At 44.7% G+C, this 26,643-nt stretch overlaps 11 protein-coding genes and 1 non-coding gene across 12 annotated transcripts; 5 read left to right on the forward strand and 7 right to left on the reverse strand.

Annotated features, from left to right (window-relative positions):
• Positions 1-243: 243 nt before the first annotated feature.
• Positions 244-1,555, forward strand: V2V93DRAFT_221764 (uncharacterized protein). The gene is made up of 3 exons (XM_066907047.1): positions 244-657; positions 723-806; positions 898-1,555. The coding sequence occupies exons 1-3, from the start codon at positions 546-548 to the stop codon at positions 1,164-1,166; spliced, it is 465 nt and encodes a 154-aa protein (XP_066766106.1). The 5' UTR covers positions 244-545; the 3' UTR covers positions 1,167-1,555.
• A 90-nt stretch (positions 1,556-1,645) lies between these two features.
• On the reverse strand, positions 1,646-3,120 carry V2V93DRAFT_368776 (uncharacterized protein). Its single transcript, XM_066909860.1, has 4 exons — positions 2,839-3,120; positions 2,543-2,605; positions 2,442-2,474; positions 1,646-2,362 (listed from the first exon to the last, which is right to left on the reverse strand). Exons 1-4 carry the CDS (start codon positions 2,904-2,906, stop codon positions 1,966-1,968), a joined length of 561 nt encoding a protein of 186 aa, XP_066766107.1. The 5' UTR covers positions 2,907-3,120; the 3' UTR covers positions 1,646-1,965.
• Positions 3,121-3,673: 553 nt separating this feature from the next.
• On the forward strand, positions 3,674-5,374 carry V2V93DRAFT_222185 (uncharacterized protein). Its single transcript, XM_066907048.1, has 3 exons — positions 3,674-3,848; positions 3,905-4,422; positions 4,492-5,374. The coding sequence occupies exons 2-3, from the start codon at positions 4,102-4,104 to the stop codon at positions 5,302-5,304; spliced, it is 1,134 nt and encodes a 377-aa protein (XP_066766108.1). The 5' UTR covers positions 3,674-3,848; positions 3,905-4,101; the 3' UTR covers positions 5,305-5,374.
• Positions 5,375-5,613: 239 nt separating this feature from the next.
• Positions 5,614-7,125, forward strand: V2V93DRAFT_368783 (Eisosome component PIL1-domain-containing protein). The gene is made up of 2 exons (XM_066909861.1): positions 5,614-5,690; positions 5,754-7,125. Coding segments are annotated over exons 1-2 (987 nt in total). The 5' UTR covers positions 5,614-5,688; the 3' UTR covers positions 6,739-7,125.
• Positions 6,779-8,724, reverse strand: V2V93DRAFT_368785 (mitochondrial carrier domain-containing protein). Its single transcript, XM_066909862.1, has 2 exons — positions 8,421-8,724; positions 6,779-8,360 (listed from the first exon to the last, which is right to left on the reverse strand). The coding sequence occupies exons 1-2, from the start codon at positions 8,521-8,523 to the stop codon at positions 7,207-7,209; spliced, it is 1,257 nt and encodes a 418-aa protein (XP_066766110.1). The 5' UTR covers positions 8,524-8,724; the 3' UTR covers positions 6,779-7,206.
• Positions 8,725-10,926: 2,202 nt separating this feature from the next.
• V2V93DRAFT_t33 lies at positions 10,927-11,000 on the reverse strand. Its single transcript has one exon. It is a non-coding gene; the product is annotated as a tRNA-Ile (tRNA).
• Positions 11,001-11,563: 563 nt separating this feature from the next.
• On the forward strand, positions 11,564-14,555 carry V2V93DRAFT_368788 (uncharacterized protein). The gene is made up of 2 exons (XM_066909863.1): positions 11,564-12,159; positions 12,497-14,555. The coding sequence occupies exons 1-2, from the start codon at positions 11,729-11,731 to the stop codon at positions 14,262-14,264; spliced, it is 2,199 nt and encodes a 732-aa protein (XP_066766111.1). The 5' UTR covers positions 11,564-11,728; the 3' UTR covers positions 14,265-14,555.
• A 531-nt stretch (positions 14,556-15,086) lies between these two features.
• Positions 15,087-17,927, forward strand: V2V93DRAFT_358568 (ELMO/CED-12 family-domain-containing protein; the record flags this gene model as incomplete). The annotated part of the gene is made up of 4 exons (XM_066908067.1): positions 15,087-15,255; positions 15,331-15,371; positions 15,427-15,597; positions 15,660-17,927. The coding sequence occupies 4 exons, from the start codon at positions 15,087-15,089 to the stop codon at positions 17,925-17,927; spliced, it is 2,649 nt and encodes an 882-aa protein (XP_066766112.1).
• Positions 17,928-18,005: 78 nt separating this feature from the next.
• Positions 18,006-18,884, reverse strand: V2V93DRAFT_222229 (uncharacterized protein). Its single transcript, XM_066907049.1, has 3 exons — positions 18,720-18,884; positions 18,557-18,655; positions 18,006-18,489 (listed from the first exon to the last, which is right to left on the reverse strand). The coding sequence occupies exons 1-3, from the start codon at positions 18,777-18,779 to the stop codon at positions 18,085-18,087; spliced, it is 564 nt and encodes a 187-aa protein (XP_066766113.1). The 5' UTR covers positions 18,780-18,884; the 3' UTR covers positions 18,006-18,084.
• Positions 18,851-20,319, reverse strand: V2V93DRAFT_368795 (uncharacterized protein). The gene is made up of 4 exons (XM_066909864.1): positions 20,211-20,319; positions 20,119-20,153; positions 19,987-20,050; positions 18,851-19,932 (listed from the first exon to the last, which is right to left on the reverse strand). The coding sequence occupies exons 1-4, from the start codon at positions 20,217-20,219 to the stop codon at positions 19,105-19,107; spliced, it is 936 nt and encodes a 311-aa protein (XP_066766114.1). The 5' UTR covers positions 20,220-20,319; the 3' UTR covers positions 18,851-19,104.
• Positions 20,320-20,386: 67 nt separating this feature from the next.
• On the reverse strand, positions 20,387-24,827 carry V2V93DRAFT_368800 (Hydantoinase B/oxoprolinase-domain-containing protein). Its single transcript, XM_066909865.1, has 6 exons — positions 24,704-24,827; positions 24,464-24,647; positions 24,399-24,403; positions 23,361-24,343; positions 21,959-23,292; positions 20,387-21,910 (listed from the first exon to the last, which is right to left on the reverse strand). The coding sequence occupies exons 1-6, from the start codon at positions 24,752-24,754 to the stop codon at positions 20,487-20,489; spliced, it is 3,981 nt and encodes a 1,326-aa protein (XP_066766115.1). The 5' UTR covers positions 24,755-24,827; the 3' UTR covers positions 20,387-20,486.
• Positions 24,828-24,899: 72 nt separating this feature from the next.
• Positions 24,900-26,488, reverse strand: V2V93DRAFT_334783 (uncharacterized protein). The gene is made up of 2 exons (XM_066907710.1): positions 25,845-26,488; positions 24,900-25,769 (listed from the first exon to the last, which is right to left on the reverse strand). The coding sequence occupies exons 1-2, from the start codon at positions 26,292-26,294 to the stop codon at positions 25,056-25,058; spliced, it is 1,164 nt and encodes a 387-aa protein (XP_066766116.1). The 5' UTR covers positions 26,295-26,488; the 3' UTR covers positions 24,900-25,055.
• Between the last annotated feature and the right edge of the window lie 155 nt (positions 26,489-26,643).

The raw sequence follows: 26,643 nt of genomic DNA on the forward strand, positions 1-26,643 counted from the left end.
CCAGTGATTGCAGTGGCATGCAGCAGAGTCTGCACTAGAAGCTGTGTCACTAAAAGTAGTGAGTAGTATAATAAATAGTAGCAGTCAGCAGCTTGCCCTTGGGCAGGCAATAAAACAATAGGACCGAGGAGACAATGTATGAATCCGGGTAACTTAAGCCGCCGGGCGCAGTCAAATTACGACTCCTAAAGAGGCTTAGTGCGTGGCAACCGGATGCTGCGGTTGCTTCTGACGGTGTAAAGATAGTGTGTTGCAAGAGAGAGGCTGATAGATACAGAAAGTACTGCAAATACTACACTCGTTTGCCTTCTATTTTTTCATCTTTGACAAAAGAGCTACTCTATCTAGTTTCGCTGCCGTGCAAAAAGAACGAGTCGAGAACACTATCTTGAATAAGCTTTTACGATAGCAATTTGCACAGCCAAGAGCGCTTCATCCAAATCTTTCTATAACCTTTTTTTTCCCCCTCGCTTTTTCAATACGACGTACAGCACTCGTATATATCTTTTTTTTTGTCATCTCAAGTTTGCTGTTGCATAGAAGTCATGTTTATTCCTTATGGAGACATTAAGCGGGCGATGTATGAATCGCTTGCCAAGCGAGACGTGTTCGACGATGCAAATAATGATGCGCATAAAGTCATCAGTTTTGGACAGTGTATGTTAATCTATCTTATCGAGTTTGCTATATGGTTTTAGAAGGTGCTAATTATTCGATTGTAGCATTCAAGCATTGGGATACATGCATGGCAAATACTGGATGTAAAGTCATTGCAATTATCGGTATCATTCTTGCCGTCTGTCTAGGTATGTACAGCCAGCCATTCGCTTCTCCCCTTCGTCATATCCCCTAAGTCCTTCGGTCTCTAACCACTTCTCATTTCTTTTTCCTTTACAGTTCTTTCTCTTTTTGCATGGGTTATCCGTCTAGTTTTTTATGGTGCCGAAGCAACCTGTTGGTTATGCTGTAAGTGCTGCGGCCTGTGCATGCCGAAACGCAGTGATCCTCGAGGCCGAGCTAGCCAGGCGCCCGATAACTTATACACAATCCCCAATCAGCAGCCATATTACACCGGTCCTCCTGCACCGCCTAACCATGGCCGCAAGAGTTACGCGCATTTGAACGACGAGCCTATTGAGATGGGAAGAATGGCAAGGAAGTACTAAATATAGTACTAAATATTTTATATATAAATTCTATATAAATGGCGGGGCTAGAGGAAGGTGTTTGCTTTGTTTGAGAACATGATACAAATCTGCATTTACTTACAACACTATTACGTTGATCAATCTATTGGACTGATTATTCGAAGCTGCGGATTTTTGCTACGACACACTTATAACGGGCTGGGATATATATTGTCGACAAGGTCGGCCGTAATATAGTCTGGTAACTTAGGTTGTGAAGAGAGTTTTTTTGGAAGGGCGTTATCAATTGAGAATTAAGAAAAAAAAATATTATTTTAGAAATATTTCAAGGGTATTGGGTTTCTGGGGGACAATGGCTGGTTTTTTTTTCATCTTTGTCTATTATATCATTTTATTTTTGACTTATAAGAATCTGTTCTTTACTTTTCTTGTATAGATTCCACATTGGTGATTACCTTTTATATGTATACAATGTCAAAGAAAACATTCTCAAATAGCTCTTGATAAACATAACTTGAATATATTATAACGTCAGGTATGATAGTACATAAAATTATAGAAATCTTAGGCAAGCACAACTACTTTTGTATCAAATGTTCATATTGTCTTGAAACAAACGGGACATTATTTCAATACAAAGCTGTACTAAAACCCCAAGAGCGTCAATGGTAATTGCAAATCAAAAAAGCCACCTATTCTCCCACACGATTTTGAACACTAAACAAAACACCTATATTACTTGTTACATATTACCAAAATTATCCACTCATTTCCAAACCACATCCTTTTTTTATTTTATATTTGAGCCCTAGTAATCTCAAGTCGAAGCCTTTGCATGTGCAGGAGGCGGCGAAGAAGGTGGAGGATAATCTTGCATCTCGTACTCTTCTCTAGTAGCCATTCCATGGTAATTATTGTACTCGCTAGGTGGATCATTGTAGTTTCCATTTCCATTAGTGCCATTTCCATAGTAGTTGTTGGTTCCAGCGACGCCTGATTGTTGAGGGTACGGATTATTAGAACCGGGATGCGTGCCGTACGCAGGAGGAGGGGGCTGGAACTGAGTCTGCTGAGTCTGCTGAGTCTGCTGATTACCCGCACCAGCGTAGTATGATCCGTTAGAGCCCTGATTCTGGGTCGGTACAGCCTGGTTGTTGCCGCTAAAGTAGCCACCGGCAGGTCCCATCCATGTAGTAGCATATGATGGCGGTTGTCTATATTGAGATTGCCGATCAATAAAAAGTCCATAGTTTGAATACAGGAGCTCGTAAGTAAATAATCAAGGAAACTTACCCATGCTTTGCCCGTTTGCGATTTCTTGCGCAGCTGTAAAATTGTACATTGGTTGTCAGATAGCACAAACATAACAGTCAGAAAAGGAAAAAAATACATACACCCAGATCCACATAAATAGTAATGCAGCCACTATAATGACACCTAAAAGAACCCATCGGCCCCTAGCACATTATTAGAACTCAGAGCCGCGACTTTTGAACACCGATGACAAAATATCTGAAACATACCAGTAGTACCTATGCACAAAACAAAGTCAGCGAGAATGGATAGCAAGAGTTTATGGTATCAGTAGACTTACCAGCCGGAGCAGTTACCGTAGTAAGAGCAGCCTAAAGAAATATAACTGTGAGCAATACGAAAGAAAAATAACCCAACGCTGTGAAAAAAAGGCTACACACCATAGTTATAGAATAAACGTTTAGCTAGATCAGAAGATGACGGTGCGAGTGTCGTGGGAGCCATGATGCGTATGATTTATCAGTGGCAAGAATATAAATATCTTGATATTACTGCTCTAGAAATGTAAATATATGTGTTTGAACCACAGAAGGAAAACACCAGTTTGAAAATTTGTGAGGGGATGAGCCTTACGTAGTGATAGTTTGACCCTAATAAGCAGACCTCGAAGGCGCAGTGGAGCAGTATTGTGATCCATATGGCGAGACATACGTCATGGTTACAAACCCCACAGTAGTTACAATGGTTTCGTATTCGTTTCTGCTATTGTTAGCTCGTGTACTCTTTGTGCAATTCTTGGTGAGCATGTTTAGTATCTTGACATGAGTTTTTGCAGTGCAGAAATATTTGAATTCAATACTGTTTGCGCGTATTTTTTTAATGAATGAGATCGCTCGCATGCTGAGCTAGCTGCCTGGCTGAAGCCGTACACAGCATCACGAGCACCGCGAGCATAGCATTCTACGCCTTCGTTTATAAAGCTTTTGCAACTGGAAAATCACTGTTGAAAAATGATAAATATTTTTAATTCGTTATATATCAGTGTGTTGCTCAAGATTGCGATATCTCAGTCAGAAGCAGATAGTCTGATCTAATCAGATCCGGTGGATTAAAGTAAAGTGTTTAGGGTATTTTGGTGCACAAACGGCATGGCGTGTTTGTTGATTGGCCATTATCGCAATCAGACTTCATTGTATTTCAAATGGCCCTGATAAAGGAAGAATTGTAAATACAATCCTTCATTTGTGACAGCTTGTAAAAGCAATAAATAAGCAATGGCATCTCTAAGAACTGCAGCCCCCTTGTTTCTTTAGTCAAGGCAGGCAGGCAAGGCTTGAATGATATAGATTAGATTTTTCGCATATTAGCGTAAACAAACTTCGGCCTCGACATATTCTACTGATAAGATTGCCGGCGACCCTGGACTAAGTGGAATTACTCTTCTAGGTAGGTAATTGAAAAAATAGAGCGAATTCTAGTACATACTAAGAGCATTGTACTAGTGGTGGTGTTTGTTCAGGCACAGACCGAGTCAAGCCTGTCTAGAACGGTCTGTTCCTCATAAATCCGGGCCACCGTCTCCTGACCTTCTCCTGTTGATTCCCCTCGGCTTACTTTCTCAAAAATTTCCGACGTATACTTACCACTTGTCTTCTCAATTCGACAAGCAGTAGATGCGCAGCAGCAGCAGTAGCTAAGAATGGAGAAAAAAGAGATTGTCATTGTCGGCGGTGGCATATTCGGCGCATATTTGGTTGCGAACTTCCGCGACTCGTCAGCCAGCCTGAGACGAAGGATTCATATCACTCTTGTCGAGCCTCGCGATGATTTTGTTTATTTGCCGTTAAATATCCGGAATTGTATTGAGGATGTTTCAGACTATGAGGTGAAGCCTTATGATCGGATATTTACGAAATATCCCGAGCTTGGCGAAGTTAAGAAAGATCGAGCTATTGAGATCGATGAGGTCAATAAGATTGTTAAACTGCTCAGCGGCGATGAGCTGAAGTACGATTATCTTGTAAGAGACATTTCAATTCTTTTCCAGATTTGTCTTTTGAGCTATTTACTGATCTGTTGATATTTGTAGATTGTTGCTACTGGCACAAATTACAACGCACCCAACCAAATTCCACTATCGAGCCATGCCGATATCCTAGCATATTTTGAGTCTCAGCGGCAACTTATCAAAGATAATTACCATTTTATAATAATTGGAGGCGGTGCGACTGGCTGTGAATTGGCTGCCGAAATAAACGACAGATTTCGAAATACAAAAAAAGTTACTCTAATCCACAACAACCGGCTGCCTCTTTCCGATATCTACTCCGAGAAGCTGAGACAAAAAGTGCTCACCTATTTACTTCAGTCAAGAGTTGAAGTTATGCTAAGGTCCAAAGGAGTCGATAATGGAGACGGGAGCGTCACGGTTACTCGCAAAGTATATGAAAAAGAAGAAATTGAGACCGTTCGCGGCAATGTTGTATTCAAGCTTTACGCGCAGAGTCCGGCCACTGAATGGATGCCGGACTCTTGGAAAGATGATCATGGCCGAATTCGTGTAAATTCTATGCTTCAAGTTGATTCTGCCTCTGCTGATGGCAGTATATTTGCGATTGGCGATATCACAAACATCCTTGAGGCTAAAACTGCCGGTAAGGCCCATTCTCAACTGCCTGTTGTCGTTAAAAATGTTGCTTCACTTATTGCGGATTCAAAGGCGGTTAGAGAATACATTCCTCAGGAAGTTGAGTCAATTGCCTTGTCAATGGGCAAATGGCGCTCGACGGGACAGGTTGGAATACCGCTTATTGGTCCAGTTTTGGTACCGTCTTGGCTTTTGTTGAAGTTGATGGGTACTCATGTCGGCGCCGAGCAGGGAGTGAAGCCGATTGGGTATTAGTGTGCATGTGGGAAGTTTTGGTTTTATGGGAGATTTGGGAGATTTAATTGGATTGGTTGGTTATAGAAATTTTGACTGGCTGCTTTGGTGATATTTTCAACGGTCAATGGTTATGTTGAGCATTTGTCAGGCTTGCAATATTATTTTTTTTTCTTTACTTGTGATTTAGTAGATTTGTGGTATTCGGTGCTCAAGTCGTAATTGTAATTCAGAGTAATAAAGTTAGTAGATGACGTAGACGAAAGCGCTTTGTTTACTTTTAAATTTTGAATTTGACTGTCAGAACGCGACTTACTCTCAAAGCCACTACTCGTCCCCTCATCCACACTACTCAAATAATCTTGATCTTTTTTTTACTCAACGCAATACACCAACTTATTGAAAATGTTTGTCTGAAATTATCCTAAATTTCTTTTATCAACGGAAACTAACTGTCTGTAATCCTCTAGGCAGCGAGCGCTTTCATTCCGCTCAAGACATTCATCTGACGATGGTCCAATTTCACCATTATCAGCAACAGCACTAAGCCTCCCACCTCGATCTCGCTCGCCTCTAAAGTTCTCTCTACCAATAACTCACTCGCCGCTCTCAAGGCTCTTAAAATCTTTCTCTCCTGTGATTTCACATTACCGCTCGGCAACAAATGCAGCGTGTACCACGGCCCAGTTGTTATCTGACTGGGGCGATGTCACAGGCGATGCCGCTGTATCCGACGTGGCCGATAAGTTTGGAGTTGTATTTTACGAGGTAGCTACAGTTGATATGGGATATGCTAATCAACTGGAAGAGTTTAAAGACTGTATTTCGACGGTATTGGATGTTGCTTCGTCAGTTAAGCCCGTGAAAGCGCATCAGACGAAGCTTCGTGAGCAACTTAATCGCGCTCTGGCCGCGTCGGCTAATGTTCCTTCGTCTCAAAGTGGGGGTAATATGCAAATGAGCACTGCTCAATTGATTAAACAGGAGGAAATTTACGTCAAGCAGCAGCGCAAAGTTGAGCAGCTGCAGAGAGAAATTGTACGCGCTGATGCAGAGAGTCTTGTTGCGGACGCTCAGTTGCAGAATGTTACCCGGGAGCGATTAAGAGCTGCTGCGCAGTGTCATCTTGATGCACTCCAGGAACGCTGCGAACGCGGCCTTTTGCTGGCGAAGTATGGTCGTCAGATTATGAGATTGCTAGATGGTGAGATTATTGTTCCTGGCCAGCCGATTCCGGAGTACAATGGGGAACGAATCTCAAGAGATTTGATGGGTAGGCTTGAAGATGAATTGAGAGGCTGGAGACCCGGTGTACTGAATAATCGTACTAATCTTGCGCGTACCAATACCGATGCTGTTGTCTGTGAAGAAGACGAGTTTGAGGATGATGATGGATGTGGTTGTGCTCATGCTACTGCTGCTGCTGCCGCTGCATCATCTCCCAAGCCCTGTTAGATGCCCTGTTTTATTATTTTACAATCCTTTTTCTAATGATACCAATCTCTATTTATTTGTTAATGGTGGTTCTATTCTAATGCTGTTCTCTTCCAACTCAAGTTCTGTGGCTATGATACCTTCTAATGTCGTTCAAGATCCTCTTTTTTTTTTACTATTCAATAACTGTATTAATATCTTTCGTCTAAGAATTTTTTTTTTTTAAGATGACAAAGGGATTTATGTTGTGGTTAATGTGATCTCTCTATAACGATAAATAATTTCAGAGATGTAGCAACTATGATGTATGCATCTAGCATTCTTTGAAAAACCTTTCACCAATGACTTCTCTAATAAAACGAAAAAAAATAGAAACTATGTTACACTATAATCAGGATCAAAATCGATACACCCATATATACTTTATGAAAAAGAGGACCAATAAATGAAACAATTACCCCGTCACAAAAGTGTTTGTACGACAGATGCTTACTCGTTTTCCACCGCCACCAAAATTTCGTCCGCGTCAGCTGACGATAAACTAGTTGCCGAACTATTACTGACAAACATCTCGGGAGACCTCACAGACATACGCTTTCCTGCTTCATAGAAAGAAATCATGATTGCGCATGAGACGCTGACTTTCATCATTCGAGGCACGAGACCTTTGAATAATCCCGCAATCCCTTCTTCTTCAGCAATATTTCGCAACATGGGGACCATGCCATCTAAAGTTGGGTTTTTATTGCGCAGGACTTGGCGTCTTGTTTTAGCGACGTCAAAGGGGGTCGTGACGAGAGATGCTATGCTACCGGCTGTAGCGCCGGATAGGAATGCATGAAAAAAGGTGGAAACTTCGCCAGATTGCGAAGAGCTTATAGAGCCTATTGGCTGGTGTGATTCGTTGTAATGATTGAGTAATGTTCGCATGTTTTCGTATGCAGCCCAGTACACGGCGGAGAATGGTACGTCGCGCCAGAGAGTCAGAGTGAGACCGCGCCAGAGAGATGCCACGCCTTGTTGTTTAACCATCACTTTGATTCCATCCCATGTGGTTGCGAAAGCTTCTCTTGATGATGCCGGCATTTTGTTACCGGAGTTTGATGCTGATCTAGTAGGAGACGCTAAAGATTGTAATCGAGTTCGGAAGAGCTCCATGGGGGAGATCGCTGAGGTGGCTAACGTTCTAGCAAAAGCGCCTGCAACAAGGGGCGCAAGTGTATCATTTTCTATTGGTATTGAATGTCGCAAGTGGTCGTATCCTACAAAGTAAATGACGTTTGAAGGAATCGACATGCCGAGCGTAGGCGACAAGCCTCGCCACAGAGCACTAGCACCTTCGTTCTTGACGATCTTCCCAAATCCATCCCATGTGCCGCGTAATATTTGTCGTTGGGAATATTGCTGAACAGCGCATTCGTCGAAGTGAGAGGCGACACAGTAGTCTACTGTTGATGGTAGATTAAACACGTCGCGACAGCATGCGGTGACTCCCAGATCAGCCGCAGCAAATTGCGATGGATTTATCTGTGGTAATGGGTATGATTTGAATCCGAATGTTGAAGATGGTTGTGAGGATTGTTGAATAACAGGTAAACTGTCTTGTAACTGCAACCGGACGCGGATGACATCAAATGGAGTAACTACCGAATTATTCAGATTAGGACGACCATTTCGCCACAACCACAATCAAAACAACATACCAAATAGCGATGTAATTAATGATCCCGAACATGCTGATAATATTCTTTGGAATACTGAAATCCCTTCCTGCCCGCTTTGCCGCGGTTTAGTAGCAGTCGCCATCCCGCCACTTCCGCTCGTAGGATCCGAATGTTGCAAGGTCGTTCCTCGGGTCTTCAACAGGAACACGGCTTATTAGAATAAAAATTTCCCCTATCTGCAAAACAGTGACTCGGGAATATAGACCGCTTTGATATAACGCAAGTGTGGTGCTCAGACTTGTGCGTAACTGGTGATTATAATTTCCAATGCTGTACAAGTTGCCGCACAAGCAATACTGAAAGGTAAGGCTGGACTCAGCGTCTGTCAGAGTTTAAAGATCTACGAAACCCTCAATGGTTCAACAATCCTTAACCCCGCGTTCTTGGCTGTCGCCTTATCTTAAGCGATGAAGATTCTCCTGGTGCTGCTGTGCAAGAAATCTATAAACACAAGTGAAATAGTATTGGATAATGTGGTTATTTAACGTATCCTAGTCTTGCTGTTTTTGACTAGTTGAGCTGTTGTTCTTGACCGCTCACAGTCTGATTAGAGGAGCTAAATTTCCAAGCAAACCACTAAAATTGCTACTTCTGTTGATATCCCCTGCACCCGAGAGAAAAGAGAACATAACGAGTAAGTAACATATAATTCTTAAAGTTTTTGTTTGACAGTTTATCTATTTCGTGAATTACGAGTGGTGTAGTTATATATCTGTCTTACAAAAACTTGCTGGATTGGTTCATATGTCATAGAATGTGTCTATCCACCCACTAGGTGGATTGATTGAGATGATTACCTGCATGGGTGGATTAATTGATAATATAAAGATATTGCTTGTCCGATTTATGGCAGTAATTTTACTATCACATTCGAAATTTATCCACTACTGCTGGCTATATATTACTGGACTGGATATTTTAAGAATATCTGGAGGAGTCTGATGCAGCAAGTTTTAAGCTAGAAATCATGCTGATGCCGAAGGTCTGGTTTTTCTCTTGCTTTTTTTCTAAGAGAAGAGTTGGAGAATAAATATAAAACTAGGCTAAAACTAATGTTGTTGCAGAAATATATCGAATATTGTTCGTACTGACACTAGAAATATCTAACTGTCGATTGTATTCGTGTAATCGACAACATTATCTAAAGCGGAAGGACTGTAATTACGAACATATATTTTCTGTGGTAACATAATCGTACCCATATTAAACGATAGATAGAAACAATCTGCTTAACCTTATCAGACTCTAAACAGGACATGCAATATCAATGCGTAACAAGCCTCGCCTCGTTCACGGAGCGAGGATATTTCAAACGAGACCAGGCACTCAAGTTGATCTACAAAAGAGATCCTTGTTGGGTGACTCGAATTACATATTAGCTGAACGCATGTACTTGCGGTTTCAGGTCTGTCGGCAAGAATAGATCTCTCTCTACTTTTCCAGCCCGCCAGGGATCTCACGATTAAGGTTCGTGAACGACAAGGGCATGGGGTATGGGCTGGCTCGTATGTTTGAAACTGGCTCGCTCACGAAGGAGCAGTTTTCGTGCTGGCAAACCACCCCGGGTCATGCGCACAGTCCGAAGCGACAAGCGACGACAGCGCAGAACCGCTATCGCGGGAGACTATCTTCAGAGTCGAGTTGAGTCAGGAGCGCAGGACTGATGCTGCAGTCACGTCAGTGGCTTTCGATGCGTTGTAACAGTCAGTGGTTAGCTGCAGCGGTGGCGGCGGCCGCGGCGGCTGCGGAAGCAGCAGTATTCAGACCTGAGTCTCGAGTGCAACTGATGCTTGCTCACCTATTGTTTAAAGCACGAGTTCGGGGTCGTTGCTGCTCGTGACCGCGTCTAGAAGAGAACACTAGTCAGGTGGTGTGGCAACGCCTGCCGAGACTGAACCGGCGCGCGGGGAAGTAACTTGTCGTGACGTCTGCCCTAACACGCACGCACAGAGCCGTAAGTTTCGGGATTTCATGACCGAAGATTTGTGAGTACTGAGCGTAGGAAAAGACAAGACAATCAAATGTGGGTGGGTGACGAGGTGATGGCCAATAATTTCCGTTTCGGGTGCCCTCCCTCGGAGACGAGGCCGGAAAAACTATTTTCAGGCGGCCGGCTTTCCGAAAAGGCCCCTCTCTGCAAAACTAATCACAGGCTCGAGCCCCCTTTTTTTTTTTCACTTTGCCTTCACGGCGATTTGAATTTCATTTCGTGGAAAAGACCCACGTACACGCAAGCCTGTGGCAAAAAAATGCTAAAGCGCGCATAGTAGACGTGGTGCCCAAAGTTAACTGTTGAGGAACGGGCGAGGAACGGGTGAGGATGTGGGGGCCCCGTTGCAGACATGGTTCACTCACCGGCTCTGGCTGCTCTCTTCTACGTCGTCCTTGTTCTTCGCACCCAAGCAGAAGTAAAAAAAAAATTGGTCTTCTTTCTGTTATAATTCAATGATTTTAGCAATAAAAAAAAAAATGAAGTAATTGGAGCTGGTCTTATGCGGGATCGAACCGCAGATCCTCGCGTTATTAGCACGATGCCTTAACCAACTGGGCCATAAGACCAATTACACTAAAATATTTCTTTACACACCCATGTCCTAAATGCAAGGTTTAGGGTTATCCTTCAAGAACCCCGCGTTATTTTATGGTCTGGCTCACTTCGAGTTGTTAAAATATTGAAGCTGTATCTATTACCGGGATCCAGAGCCTTGCAATCGAAAGAAAATCTGGCGGTGAGAGTGTATGGAGATTGTTTAGGGGATTTAGTCAGGGAAAGGGCATGGCTCACAGTGCTCCGGGCAGATGAGAAAAGGTAAGAGGGCAAGGTGCAAGAGAAGGGTTTTTGATACGCTTTGAACTTGGCTATGCCATGCCCCCTTCTCGTGCTTTTCGCGGCTTTTTCTTTTTCTTAGATTTTTGACGAGGTGCAGATAGTCTGCCGCGTAGTCTTGTCTGGTAGAGCACCTCGGAAAAGAGTGGCAGTTGAGCGCTTGTGATCCAGCACAGCCGGGAGAGCACAGGAAGGCGAGCGCGCGTGGCCCGGCTGGTTCAGTTCCGCAGGCGAGAACGAACCGGCGCCCACCCAAACGGCCGACCACCGGCTGCTCTTCACGCCCGCTTTCCTCCTCCCGATCCTCTCTCGCTTGTTCTCTCCTGTGTCCATTTCTGTTGCCATCGCCCTCTCGCTGTTTTCTTTTCTTCTTCTCTATCAGGCCTCTTCTCGGACAACCATCGCAACGCTCACCTCCGCTCCTGTGTCGGCTCCACATCCCTCTGTCGTCACCGGCCGTATGTCGCCGGCGCCAGATCTCACTGCGCATTCTCTCGAGCCCCTGCTATCGGACGCGGCCTCGACATCCTCTGTCTCCTCTGCCGATACTGCACTCACCGCTCCTGATTTATCGGCTCTGCTGCCTTCGCCTGTCACCGTCCAGGTGTCCCCTTCCTCGTCCGACGACATGCCTCCCATCCCTGCCGTCTCCACCGCGCCGGACCTGCTCTACGCGGCAAACGACGACTCTGTTATCCAGTACGAGCCTTCTCGCCACGTTGACTACCTATCCCACAATTGGCAGGAGGCAGATATCTCGTCATCCTGGCGCTACATAGTCCTCCGTCGCAAGGATGTCGCAAACTCCGCACGACTAGAAAATGCCTCCTGGCGTACCTGGACAAAAGCAAAATACAACCTCAAAACAGTCTCTCCCGAGAGCGTCAACTGGTCAGTCAACTTCCTTTTTTTTTCCTTTCTGTTTAGCCGTGTTTTTCTTCGTTTTGTACACTTCGCCTGTATTTTTTTCATTTGTGTACAATATTAGTTGCGTGGAGTGATAGATTCGGCTGTGCTGCATAGATGTGGCGCCCGATCACATCCTCATCTGAGTCCGGCTATTTTCTTGCTTGCTCGTCTTGCATCATTTCTGTCTTTTGTTCTCATATGCTTATTTCCTCTTGCTATGAAATGATGAATTTTACATTGTTTATAGCAGTCTTAAGCATAGCAGTTGTTTTTAATCAAAATCAAAGCTCGGTGCTAATTTTGTATCTCTCTTCTCTAGGCTCAAAGACTATGACGTGACCTGGCTCTATGGACCGCTTGCCACACAAACAAATCGACCATTTCTAGATTCATCTTCCAGCAACGAATCAGCTACCGAACGCATCCGCAACACGGGCGCTCTATCACCTCCCCTACGATCATCTAACCGGGCAGACGCTACCACAACCGGAATCCGTCTTGATAGCAAAGGAAACCCGATATCAAAGAAGCCGATCCTAAAGAAGCGTAGCATGTCTGAGGTTATGCTATCGCGAGCTGTCTCGTCGTCAAATCTGATCAAAGAAGCGGCTGCATCGGTTGCCGCAGAAAGACATCTTCGTGCGCCGGGTACCACGCCAACCACAGCATCTTACTCGTCACGCCAGTCACCTTATGTCTCGATTTCGCTTGATGACCGACGTGACCCGCGATTTCCTTCGTCTTTAGTTGCCCGTGGATATGCAGCTAGCTCTGCGAATTTCAGCGACCGTCTGACATTATTTGATGGCGGGCCTGGCAAGTCCACTGCAACAAAGCACATCCATTTCAGCGATCGTGTAGAGCAATGCATTGCTTTGGAAGCTAAAGATGATGACGACGATGAGAGCGGATCTCGGTCAATGTCGACTTCGGCAGCTTTAAGTAACACTTCTACCGACGATGAAGACGACGACGGCGAGGATGAAGAACCTGGATTGTTTCTCATGGTTCGGTCCGGATCGGGATCGTTTCAGAGACCGGCTTCACTGGAGCCTCACACGATTGCTAAATTGCCTGCTACCAAACTCAAGTATGTGCCAGATATGGATGATATGCCGAACTTAAAGTCGCACTCATCGGCGGTCTCATTCTCGATGGGTGATGACGATGGTGATGATGAATACGATGGTAGCGAGGATGACGATGAGGAAAGTGTAGATGATGAGTATGTCCGATACCGACATGGTTTGGATGACGACGATGGTATAGTATCGTCCGGTGTTCCCCACCAAGTGGATGGATATTTCTCATATGATCCGTCGGCCAGCGAGCATAGTTTTGCTAATGAGCAGCCGGACTCGGATTTTCTCGAAGACGTGGGCGCTCCTGTTGCCGTTCCTATTTCGCGACAATCCTCAAATTCAAATCTTCGAGGTAGCGCCAGTGGTATCAGCATTGCTTCACGGTCATCAACTTCAAATTTGCAGGCGGCGGGCGCGAGCGCTTCGTATTCGCGCCCGAAATATCTAGAGGATACCTCCAAGACTCATGGCACCTTTGGGCTTGAATCTGAATCAGATAGTGACGAGGAGGAAATTTATGATATGGATAGTTCGCTGATGTCGTCATTGAGGCGTGACAGTGTTGTACTTGCGCGGGGCCGCATCGGAGATCCGCTGTCTCCTACGTCGCCTATTACTCCAACTTTTTCAACTAGTTCAAAGTCTGCGACAGTAGAGACAACTACACAGCCGCCAGTACAAGGTAACATATCCGCAGCAGCAGTACTGAGTAAGGACGACGACGCCGTAGAGCGGCCAGTTAGCGTGCAGTCAGATTCGTCCAGTCCAACACCTCCTGTTGTAGACAGTGCGTCCGAGCACTCTGACGAGGAGGAGGATGAAATTCCTCGTGGTCTTTGGGGACAGGTGTCTCATATGTTTAGCGCCGCGAAGGAACTCACAGGTGTATTTATGAATGGCGGGCGATGGAAAAGTCCTGAGCCTGAGACGTCGCCGTCGCCGCTGCCACCACCGCATTCTATTGCAGCCCATGAAGGAGAGCATGGACGCAGCTCGAGTCGGTAGTTTGCATTTTTCTCATATGCATTTTTTTCGTGGTTCTATTATTTCTTTTTTTTTTTTTTTTCTGTTTATGTGTTCTGTTTTTATTTTGAGTCTAGACCTCATTACTATTCGGGCATGGTGTAAAAAAGTTCTCTTTGTTATTGCTGATATACATGCTTTTAATTTTTCCATCATCATTTGTGTGCTTGTTGCTTGTTGCTTATGGAGTTTCATCGGTCGAATGGTTTTTCTCTTACCCTGTTTTGTTTCCCCATTTATATTATTGCTAGTATAATTCAGCTCCCTTTTCTCTATTTTCTTGTCGTATCATATATATTCGGTGGTAGTGGCTGTGCTGGCCGGTGCATTCGAAAGGCTGCTACAAGTTCCTAACTGGACCTTCGTCTCACATACGCCCTTCCGCTGCTTCTTGCCGACTAACGACCCCCTGGCTCAGGGTTTAGGGCTGCAGATCCAGCTGAGATGTCACCCCGTCGTCGTACCCTCTATCACTTTGCTCCATTTAGGCCGTGGATACTTTTGTGATTAGCAATACCTAGCCGTTAATTGTCTATCTGAGATAGTCCCTGATTATGTTGACCTTTTTTCCGGTATATTTATGGCTAATTTCAGCCCTAGAAGGCTATTCCATCGTGGCAACTACAGCGAGCACATACCCCGTATTTATTTTAGATTAGAGTTATAACATCAACCCCTTCCAGATGACGATTAGACCGAAAGTCGGTCCCGCTTCTTTCACGAATATCTTCCTTTCTCCTGTCGACAGGCACTAGTTTTTATTTTACTTTTTGTAGTAGGGTTTTTGATACTGTCCTCTAACATATGACTTCCATTTCTGGCTTTCAGACCGCTGAGCAAAGCCTGAGTGATAACGACGCGACTGTCGCCAACACGAACGCGTCGGCGAGCGCAACCGCGATCGTCCTCGAGCGTCCGACTGAAGAAATTATCCGGGACCTGATAACTTCTTTACAAGACAAGTCAGAATCTGGTATGCTGCGCTGGCCGTGCTGTTGTGAAATTTTTCTGCCTTCGTTCTTTTAATGGCTAATTATATCGCGTGAAGCTCGTCGAATTGCAATCTCCAAACTATACTCCAACATCAACGTATGTTGTCAATAATTTTCTCTTCCATCAACTGAATTGACTAACTGTAGTTTAGAATCGGCAAGTTTCTCAATGGTTCGTTAGATTTAGTGGACTTGATTCTGTTCATCTTATACTGTTCTCCAACGATTCTGCAAATACCGTGTCGTATGCTCTAGGTCTCCTGGGCAAGCTATACGATCAAGGATTAGCATGGCAAAACCCTGATGAAGCACTCATCGACAGAGTGAGTTCTCGATGGTTTTTTCTCTTTTCCTTTGCCCCAACTGATTATGTTTATTATAAAAGCTCTTCGAACTACTCACGTCAGAAGCGCAGCAATCCAATGTCGTGCGCGCGTCTCTCGCCGCCCTTGTCTCACTCATCAGTCATCTAGCCAAAGATCCTGAACGCGCATTATTTCGCGGTGAAGCAGGAAGCATAAGATTACAACGATATATCGCTATACACCCAAATTTCCTCCATTCGCTTGTCTCAAAACTTGCGTTATCCGAAAGACAAGTCGTGCTCTCTACAATGACGCTGATAAACCTGTCTGTGCGTGATATTCTGGGTGAAGTATCTGACGATCGCAGTCTGTCTCAAGATGAATTTAAAGCCATGGAATCTTGGCCTCAACTCATGCGCATACTTCAAACTACGGGTATCGTGCAGCGCGTGTTTGAATTAATGCTCGAGCCGCCGGCCACCCGCGGAAACGAACTTACCAGACAGTTGATGCAGTTCCAGCTATTAACTATGCAAATGATTCACCGATGGCAGAAGCGTGAGATTGATGTTAAAAACCGAAATCATCATCGCGAAGCTATTCAATCATTTTATGATATGGCGCATCGACAAATCTCCGCAGTTCAAGATACCAAATCGATGCCTGATACCGAAGTTTGGCGAAAAATGGGAGTCCGCTTTCCTGAGGATCCTGTGCTTGATTTCCAGAAAGCAGGATGGCTTGGTGTCGTCGATTTAGCATCCACAATCGAGCACAGTCTGGCTCCATTTACTCAGGTATTACATCGGCAGTGGGCTTTGCCATTCGAAGATCGCCAATGCCCAATAGTTCAGGCTAGCGTTATTGTATCACGCAGTCTATGCGATATCTTCGGCATAACAGATTATGATCATGCTCTTCGCTCAAAGCAAATGATAAGCGATGCTGATTTCGGCGGAAGACTTGAGCCACTACTGCTACGCTGGTCAAGTCTTCATGCCGGGGGCTTACTTGCGTTTGTGAAAGTTTGGGCCGATTCTAAATCAAGAATGCCTCTCGACCATGATATCTCCGAGTCTGCGAGATTGCACGACTTCAACCGTGTAGCAGATCTTATACGAGTGCTAATTATGTATGCACGCACCGAACTCGACAGGGATCCCACGATTGATATTAAAGCGTTTATGGCATCGGTTTCGTACGAAAAGCTGCGAGAGATTCAAATGGAATACATTGATAAAGAACGATCACGGCTACTCTCCTTCGATCCGGCTGAGATGATAATACTGAAACGGCACATAGGTCTCGAAGTCCTAGATTATGTCATTGAACAGCGCATTAATTGTCTATTCCAAGGTGCCTGGTTCGTTAATACTGAGCCTGTCGACAGTGTACTGCCGAATGTCAGACGCAGCATTTCTGGATTATCCGAAAAAGACGATCGGGCTAGCATCTCAACCGATACATCTGGCTCTCGATCAGGTACTCAAGCCGAGACTGGACGCTCGTCGTATCGTTTCATAAAGCTCTCTCATGACCGGCAGCAGCTGAGATGGGGTGACTACAAGACAAAGCCGAGCGGCAAGGACGCACACCCGCAAGACCAAATCGCAAACGTTATTGACCTCTCCGACGTAACAAGGATTACAGTTTCAGATAGCGTAAAAACCTTGTTTCAATCAATGAACGAGATTTTGGGGATTCCACCACTTCGCCGCGACGTGAACGAAAAGCAATCTTACACATCGAGTTCTCCTGATACTGATAAAAGCTTGCCGCCGACACCACAACCACAGTCACCGCCACCGCAGGCAAAGGGTACGATGGGAAATTTAATCGGAGCCCTATCAAGTCGGAATTTTGCCTATAAAATCTCTCTGTACGGACGAAAAGCGCAGTCTTCATCTTCCAAGGAGACATTATTGCTGCAATTTAGCCCGCAATCTCTGGATATTGTTGCAGAGTGGTACGATGGTTTGAATATTGCGCTGAACAGGAATGGGTTTAGTAGCGTGTCATCTCCGTCTATGTCGTTCTTTTCAGACACAAGACGGCCTGAGCCTTATATCTCAAAATCTTCAATTTCGAGGGAAACTCTTGAGAACGCAATTGCTGAACAGCGCAAGACACCCAAGGCTAGCCTCAAGACTGAAAGCAATTACTCTGAAGAACGTCGAATGCAGAATGATTTGTCAGGACGACTCAATATGACACAAGAGAGTGTAAAATACATCGAGACGATTACGGAGATGGTTATGAAAGTTCGCGCGTTGGATATAAATAAGTTGCTGTCACATAATGTGCAGTCGGATGCCAAGTTCCAGGATTGTATGAGGGCGACTGCGTAAAGAAGAAAAGACCAAATTCTAGCAGATTTGTACCTTTTTCATCGTGAGCTTTGGAATGAGGTTTGCTTTGGTGCATTTGTTCGAAGATGACGAACAATTGCGTGTAGTGTCGCAAAACTATGTAAAATACGATAATAAACAAGATCAATGTCCAACCTCATAATTGCTGCCTTTTGGTTTCCAATGCTTGATTTGATGCCCGAGTTTCCGAAATTTGGCGAGAGAGCGCATCTATTCGCTTGTGTTGTTCAGCAATCTGTCGCACCAATTTCTCTAGCTCTGAAATTTGCGGGTCGAACACCAAATCTAAACTCGAGTCGGATGTACTGAGTTGAGATCCGTTGCTGCCTCCTGCGGAATCTGAAGTGAGAGAGATCTCGTTTGAACTGATAGTATCTTCATACTCTTGCACACTGTCGTCTTGCTGCGACTCAAACTGTGATCGTGGAGGCGTCACTCTGGACCGGTCTAGCGCTGGTGTATTACCTTCTCGCAACAGTGCATCTTTATCAAATAAAAAAAACGAGCAATTTCGATTACGACATGTGCGGAACCAGCGACCCTGATAGTTTTATTTTCTGAACGTTAGCCGCGACTCTGCGCTCATGAAAAGTATTGAGCAAACAAACCTGATTCTTGCTGATTTTTTTCACTTGATAGTGAGCAGCAATAAGCGGTGGTGAGCAGTCGCATCTCCAAACCCCATCCACAAAAAACCCTCGATTCGTCTACATTGAGTCGCATAGTCAGCATTGCAATTTACCTTATAAGGCAGAGAGAGAGGGAATATACGCTTGAAGTGCGGGTACGTGGCGTATTACTCTTTGCAGGAGATCTTGATGCTTGCCGCATCTCGTTGCAACTCCAAAAGTAACGTAACTAAAAAAATGTAATACTGGAATGATAAGTATTGCCGTCTGTTGATCAACTGGTAAGAAGGCTGGGGTCGGAACTACTTCCATTGATTATGTGGTTTGACGTTAAATTGACCTAACCCACAACTGCGGCTGCGAGCCTTGATTGCTTCGCTACCAAATGGAGTTCAGTTGAGGCTCAGAACATAGAACCATCTAAATACATGGCAAAGAATTATTACTGATTTATATGATAATAGTACCCCAGACTACAAATTTATACTTCCATTAATAACACCATAGACGACCACCTGGTCTAAAACTCAAACCATGCCGTGCAACTTCCTAGCCTTCTCCCGTTCATCCGCCAATTCCTTCTCCAGAATACCGATCTTGGCCTGATTATCAAAATATTCTTTGTGCGCAGCCTTCATCAGCTCGTCTATCATATACAGCAACTTGCGACAATGCGTCTTACTAGCTTCCACTAGCTGGTACACCAAACTCAAATCTCTATGAACTGAAGTTCCCGAACTAGATGACGTTGTAGTCGAGCGATGTTCTATATCATTTGATGAGAAAGATGGTGGCGAGGGAGTTGTAAAAAGTGACTTTAGCAGTTGCATCTCGTGTGATCTGGTGCTTGGTGACAGATGTTCTTCAGATGGACTTTCGGGTGGTGGACTATTAAACAACGTCTCAAGCGAAGGTCCGCCAATTCTTGCAATTTTGCTTGGCGAACTTTGCGATTCTGATTCCATTGTACGCTTATTTGCTGAATCTGAAACAAGATCAGATTCCAATAGAGTAGCTGCTATTTCGAAATCCGGGTCTTCGTACTCATCCTCATCATCATCTCCTAATGAAATTACAGTCGTCTGAGATCGCCGCCTAGTAGGGGTTTCAAGCACAGCATTTCGTTCTGACGGATCAAAATTCCGATTTTTTGGCTGCGAGTTGCTCTGCGGTGTTAACGGATACTGAACTTTTTGAATCGACGACCGTGGTGTCTGCGGAGGCTGATTTGATTGCTCAATGTGCTGATCATTCTTGACTATCGAGTTATACTGATCGCTGCTGACAAAAATAAAAAATTTGCATCGCCCGGGTGTCCCGTATGGTAATGGACACGAGAGATATGTCTTTGGTTCCTGAGTATTATGTTAGCAACTTATTAAATTCGTATAGCAAGAGATTAACGGTACTTCATTCTCCAGTCTTTTCATTTGTCGTCGTGGCGTGCATAACTTTGGAGGATCGCAATTACAGCTATCAAAATCAGTTTCAAATAAAAAAATTTTAATGTGATAAATCGACGGAAAGAAGAAAAGACTTACTACCACTTGCCGTCTCTGAAGTTGCCTTGAAGTCTCTGTAACTAGCTAATCAGCATTCAGTCTCCCAACACAAACACGAAAAATATACGTACATTCGCCATAGTCACAACTTGAATCGGATCTCTAGGAGTAGTTCATAAGTGCAGTCACAACTCGTATGAATCAAAGAGAGTTGAGAGATCAGAAAACAACAAAGGCAGATCTCCTTTCAGAGACGAACTTCACGAGACCGGGCGTTGCAATTAAACGTTCTTGGAAACCCTAAGCCCATATGATCACCACAGTTTTATTAGATTTGTTTACAAAGAAATTACTTTATGCAGCTCGAATCAATCCATTGATATAAAATAAATATGATCAGTTTTTGCTTAACTTGCAGATTCCTGGACCGCGGCATAATTCGCTGCAGTTCCTTGTCCTCTCCAGCTCGATCTAGGATCCACTTTACCAGCTTGAATCTCCTCATCCAAATGTACTGCCCCCCATCCGCCTCCACCAGGAGTACATATAATGACTCGTTCACCAGTCTGCATAGATGCAGTGTTCTTTCCCCCAAGATTTATCTTCCGCTCAACGTTTCCACCCTTTCCATCGTCAATATTTCGGATCCAGAGATTCAAACCACAAGAAGCATCTTCACCTCCGGCAAGACCGTACGGATGATACACGCGACGTTCGGATAATATAGAGCATTGAACCGGAACTCTGAATTCGATGTCTCTGACCACGCCATCTCCACCGCGATGCTGTCCTTTACCACCTGAACCTTTTCTAATCGAAAATTCGCGCAAGAGAACCGGATACCGGCGTTCAAAGATCTCGGCGTCAGTGATGCGTGTGTTTGTCATATGCGTATGAACACCTGAGGTACCGTGCCATGTGGGTCCAGCACCGCTTCCGCCCGCAATAGTTTCGTAGTATCCCCAACCGCGAATTTGCTCGCCCGTTTCTTGATTCTTACCGCCAATGCCAAAGGTTAGATTGTTGCAATCACCTTGCGACGCGGCGCAGGCTTCGAATGCATGGAATATGACATCTGTGATGCGCTGGCTTGTCAACACATTGCCTCCCACGACTGCAGCTGCGGCTGATGGACTGAGAAACGAGTCTTTGGGGATTATTACTGTGACTGGTCGAAGACAGCCTTGGTTTAGAGGAATATCTTCAGTAATCATACAGCGTAGACAGTAAATAATTGCACTGAACGTGACGGCTTCAGGAGCATTCATGTTTCCGTACATCTCCGGTCCTGTGCCAGTGAAGTCAAAAACAGCCGTTCCTTCATCGGCATTAATCTCAATCGAAAGATAAATAGGCGATCCGTCGTCCATGTAATCGACGGCTTTAAGAATCTTTCCTTCAAACTTCTTGCTTACTTCCTTCAACAAATTGCGCACCGAAAGTTCGGCATTCTCTTGAATTGCAACCATATAAAACTGAACAACCTCTTCGGTATACTCGTCAATCAAGCTATCAATCAAATTGATTCCTTTTTGGTTCGCAGCAACCTGTGCTTTGAGATCGTTAATATTATCAGGTAAACACCGAGTACCAGAACATCCAGGAAACTTGGCAGGTTCGTCAAGTAATAGCTGTGTAATGCGTTCTTCATTGAACCGTCCCTCGGAAACTAATTTCTCGCCCAAAATAGCTGCGCCTTCTTGGTAAAGCTCACGCGAGTTGGGTGGCATTGAGCCCGGTAATATGCCACCAATGTCCGCGTGATGAGCTCGAGAGGCAACGTAAAACACAATCTTGTCGCCGTGAAATGCAGGTGTAATGACAGTAATATCTAAATAATTAGCTGCTATCTTTCACAAGTCAAATACACAAACCTTACCTGGTAAATGAGTACCTCCAGTAGTAGGATGATTAGACACTATAACATCTCCCTTCTTTAGTTTTCCTTTCCACATCTCAGCCTGCATTCGTACCGCCGTCGACATCGATCCCAAATGCACGGGCAAGTGTGGTGCATTAGCAACTAGCCCACCATTAGCATCAAACAAGGCACACGAATAATCCAAACGCTCCTTTACATTTGTTGAAACGCTAGTTTTTTGCAGAGCACGACCCATTTGCTCGGCGATAGCCATGAATCTATGGCCAAAGATGGAGAGAGTGATCGGGTCTACTTGCTGCGTAGAGATACTCTTCTTTGCTTCATCGTCGCCAATGTTGATAATTACATGCGTGTTGATGAGTACTGCGCTGCTGTTGGGTGGCACCACAATCGTCTGCGTACCATCAGCCAGAATAGCTGGTCCAGGAATTTTACTGCCGACACTTAAGTCTTCTATTTTGTAGATAGGAGTGTCCACTCTGCCGCCTTCGAAATAGATAGATTTGATCATGACAGACTTGCGTTCATCAATTAGAGTAGTCGCGGTAAGTTCGTTCAATTGGTCATCGACGGTTTTCTCAATCGATCTGAAACTCTTTCCGATTCCTCTGACTCGGATATCGTCAACGATGATATCGCGATTCGGTAACACAAATCCAAATTCTTGCAAATGTTGCGCAATGAACGGGGCTTTAAAATTCCAATCCACGTCTGGTTTAATAATCATCAGTGCAGACTCGGTACCTTGGTATCGCATGTTAAGGTATAATTCAAATTCACATTGCTCATCAGAAAATCCTTGGTCATAAAGTGACGCCGCTGCCTTTTTACGCAATTCAGCAAATCGCTCAAGAAATGAATGCTGCGACTCAGGTGTAAATGCAATAGAACTGGGTTCCTGAACTTCCTGTACCACATCGGCAAGAGCCATTCCGTAAGCCGACAACACAGAGGAATACTTGTGAACAAGGATCTGCGAGATCCCTAATGCCTCGGCTATAGCTACCGCATGTTGTCCACCGGCTCCACCAAATGTAGCTAGTCGGTGAGTAGAGGTGTCGTATCCTTTAGCCTCAGTCAAAGTGCGGATAGGTCGAATCATAGTTTCGTTGGCAACCTTGATAAATCCATACGCGACCTCGTCTGTAGACATTGTCTTTGCGGGTGCAATCTCAGCATTGATTTTCTCGGTAAGCTCAGCAAATAGAATTTTCGAAGCGGATTCATCAAGCGCCTCGTTCTCATGAGGGCCAAATATTTTGGGAAAAAATTCGGGTAAAAGGCGGCCAAGATAAAGATTTGCGTCAGTAACTGTTAACGGACCGCCCTTTCTATATCCCCACTCACACATTAGTAAGTTACATTACAAAGCATGAAGAAACCAATACGAGAAACACACCTGTAGCAAGCTGGGCCGGGATGAGCAGCTGCGCTATCTGGACCAACGACGAATAGTCCATTTCGCCAAAACAGCTGACTTCCGCCACCAGCTGCGACGGTATTGATGTCAAGCTGCGGACTCTGGATAGTAACTCCAGCCGTAGTTGTCTCAAAGACGTGCTCGTAACGACCCTCTCCGTATCGAGAAACATCTGTCGACGTGCCACCCATGTCGAATCCAATGACAGGGATCTTGGTCTTGGGATCATACGAGGTGAGAGCATATCCCACTACACCTCCAGCCGGTCCCGAGAGTATGGCGCGCAAACCCGAAAAAGAGTCCACATCAACAAGACCGCCATCAGACTGCATGAACTCGCACCTGGCCCCTGCACCTTTCATAGCAGACGCGGTACCTAGACCTCCCGCAAATCCCTTTTGGAAGCCATCAATGTATTTTTTTATTTCGGGAGTTAGGTAGGCGTCAGCTGTAGCGGACGTCGCGCGAGGTACAAGTTTGATCATTGGCATTAGTTGGCTAGAAAGGGAAATATGCTTGAACCCAATTTTTTGTGCAATCTCGCCTATGAGCTTTTCGTGATCAGGAAAAGTGTAGGAGTGGACAAGACAGACGGCAATACTTCGAAATCCTTCCTCGTACAGTTTTCGCAATTTCCCTTCAATTGCGGAGAGTTCGGGTCTTTTTATAATTCGAATAACCTCGCCAGATAATCCTATGACGAGATCATTATCTGTGGATACATCCTCAGTCCTGAATTTTTTCGGATGTTCAGTATAATCTTCGAGCGTGACGCGCTCGTCAATCTCCACAACTTTTTGATATAATACCTCCGGTTTACGAATCGCAATGTCAAAGATTTTCGGCCTAGATTGGTTCCCAATAATAAGACAATCTCCAAAACCTTTTGTAGTGATCATTGCGCAGCGCTGGCCTTTGCGCTCTAAGAGAGCGTTGGTGGCTACCGTTGTTCCCATTCGGATCTGGAGAAAGCATTAGTATTTAACACACCATGTGCATATCCAAAACTCCACAAACCGATTCTACAGTCGAACAGTTAGTGTATGAGAGCTTTCAGCAGCGAAAAGTGATAAGATACGCACCAATCAATGACGTATCAAGTTTCTCATCGCGACCTATTTTTTCGCCAGTATATATTTCAAGAACACGACGAATTGCCTCACGTGGAGCATCATCATAATTTGCCGGATCTACTGAAAGAAGCTTGATTACGACATCGTCACGCTCAGGGTGCGAGCCAATGCAGTCGGTGAATGTCCCGCCGCGCTGATGCTGCTCGTTAGATTATACTGCATAGATAAAGAGAGAGAGGAATGACGTACATCGATTGCAATCTTGATGCCGCCAGTAACGGATTCACAATGTGTAGACATTATTCTCGAATTACAGATTTCATGAATAACGTCCGTTGATAGTCACTAGAAGACGAGGAGGCGCTGTTCAATGTGAGCCAGGTGAATTTATCTGGCGCTTATGACGACGCCCTTTAAATTGCGGCTCATTATGCGCCTTTTCGGGGACGGATTTCAGAAATTTTTCTTCGAATATTTGAAGGATGGTTGTTATCCTATATTTAATACTTTATAAACACCAATAAGACATAGGAAAACATCTTGAACTCCGCCAAATTACGCATATATCATTATCCTCATCCTCATTCTACTATATAGGCCTCTATTTATATCCCAACTTCCCTTTCTGCTTCGACAGATTTATCTCCTCATCACTCTTCTTAGGAAATGCCTTATCATAGCGATTCCAGGTATTCGCATACATCATCTCCTGCAACCTCTTCCTAGCGCTATTTTTCACATTCAAACTCGATCCACCTCGGTTTCCATTACCTGATAGAGGCTTAGATTTCTCAAATCTCAAGTTATCAGAATCTTTAATGCCTTCGACTCGCCAGGCTCCGAATGGTGGCGGCAAAAGATCGTATCCATGGAAATGTCCTGACTGAGATTTAAACGACATGTCATTATCAACCGGAGCCGATAGGCCCATGTAGGAGAGCCAGGTCAACAGTCGTTGCGCACCTTGGCGCGTGACCGCGTACGCCATGGTGCAGGCCGGTCCCCAAGTCGGCGCTAGTACTCTATACTCTGCAATCATTTTCTCGGAGAGCCCAAATTTTCGTTCAGTATTTTTGAGTTCGTGGATCTGATGGTCAATGTCAGGCATATTATCGTCTTTGTACATGTGGAATAAGTCTGAGCGTTTAGGATTTGGGCTGTCGAGGCACTGGCCCAAAAATAAAAAGTCCCAGTCAAGACCGTATGGAGCAGCAAGACGTTCGCGGGCAGTTTGGGGATCGAGTCGGAGGGGATTGTGTTGCATTTCCTCAGATAGGTGCTCAAAGATATCATGCACATTTACGTCCCAGTCGAGCTATGTAATGCGGTTAGTCACCAGAACCAAAAAGAAGGGAAAAATACCGCAGAAGTAAAATAATAGACAACTCACATCATCTTCAAGAATGAGCATAGTCTCTAGATTCGAATCAAGCATATATCGCCATGCATCAGCGTGCGCTCTCCAGCATCCTAAAGCACTTGCTGCCATATTTTCGGGAGTAAAATCAGGCCGTGCTTTAACATGTATGTCGTTGCCATCAACTCCCGGTATCAACTTGATCTTCATACCCGTAGTCGATGCCACCAGAGTCATTGCATCTTGGCGGTCGGTGCGATATGGCATACTGATATACACTATTTCACCAAACCCAAGAGACTCGTTCCGAGCAGCTGCTGATAATGGTTGAGTTTTGATTGCGGAAGTGACTGCAGGGATCGGGTTCGGTGCGAGTTCGAGAGCTGTGGCTGCGATGAAAATGCAAACCGCGATGAATAGAGTCGCGATGAAGATAATCAGTGGGCGTCGTGAGACTAATGGGACTGAGGAGAATGCAGCCATGATGTCTCTTCACTCAGCCTAACCACTGTAGAAAACAACAGAAAATAGCCAATACAAAAACAAATCCAGAGTCGAGAAAGAGGCTATCGCAATCACATAGCAATGAGGGCATTAAGCGGTAGAAATAGCGTCTCCAAAACAGGACATACTATAAAAGTTTATATATAGACACGCGCGTGAAGTAAACGCGGCGCGCGCTCTCTATACCGTTTTACCGTTCTTTTACCGTTCTTTTCATTAGCAAACCACTTTATCGAGCACAATTTATATTTTATGTAATATAGACAGCAAATATACCTTAAATTAACGCGCCCAGATCTGAGAAAATAAGTGAAATAGCAAGCTGCGC

This window comes from Kockiozyma suomiensis (assembly GCF_038497685.1).
Source record: "Kockiozyma suomiensis strain NRRL Y-17356 unplaced genomic scaffold V2V93scaffold_6, whole genome shotgun sequence".
Taxonomy (NCBI): Eukaryota; Fungi; Ascomycota; class Lipomycetes; order Lipomycetales; family Lipomycetaceae; genus Kockiozyma; species Kockiozyma suomiensis.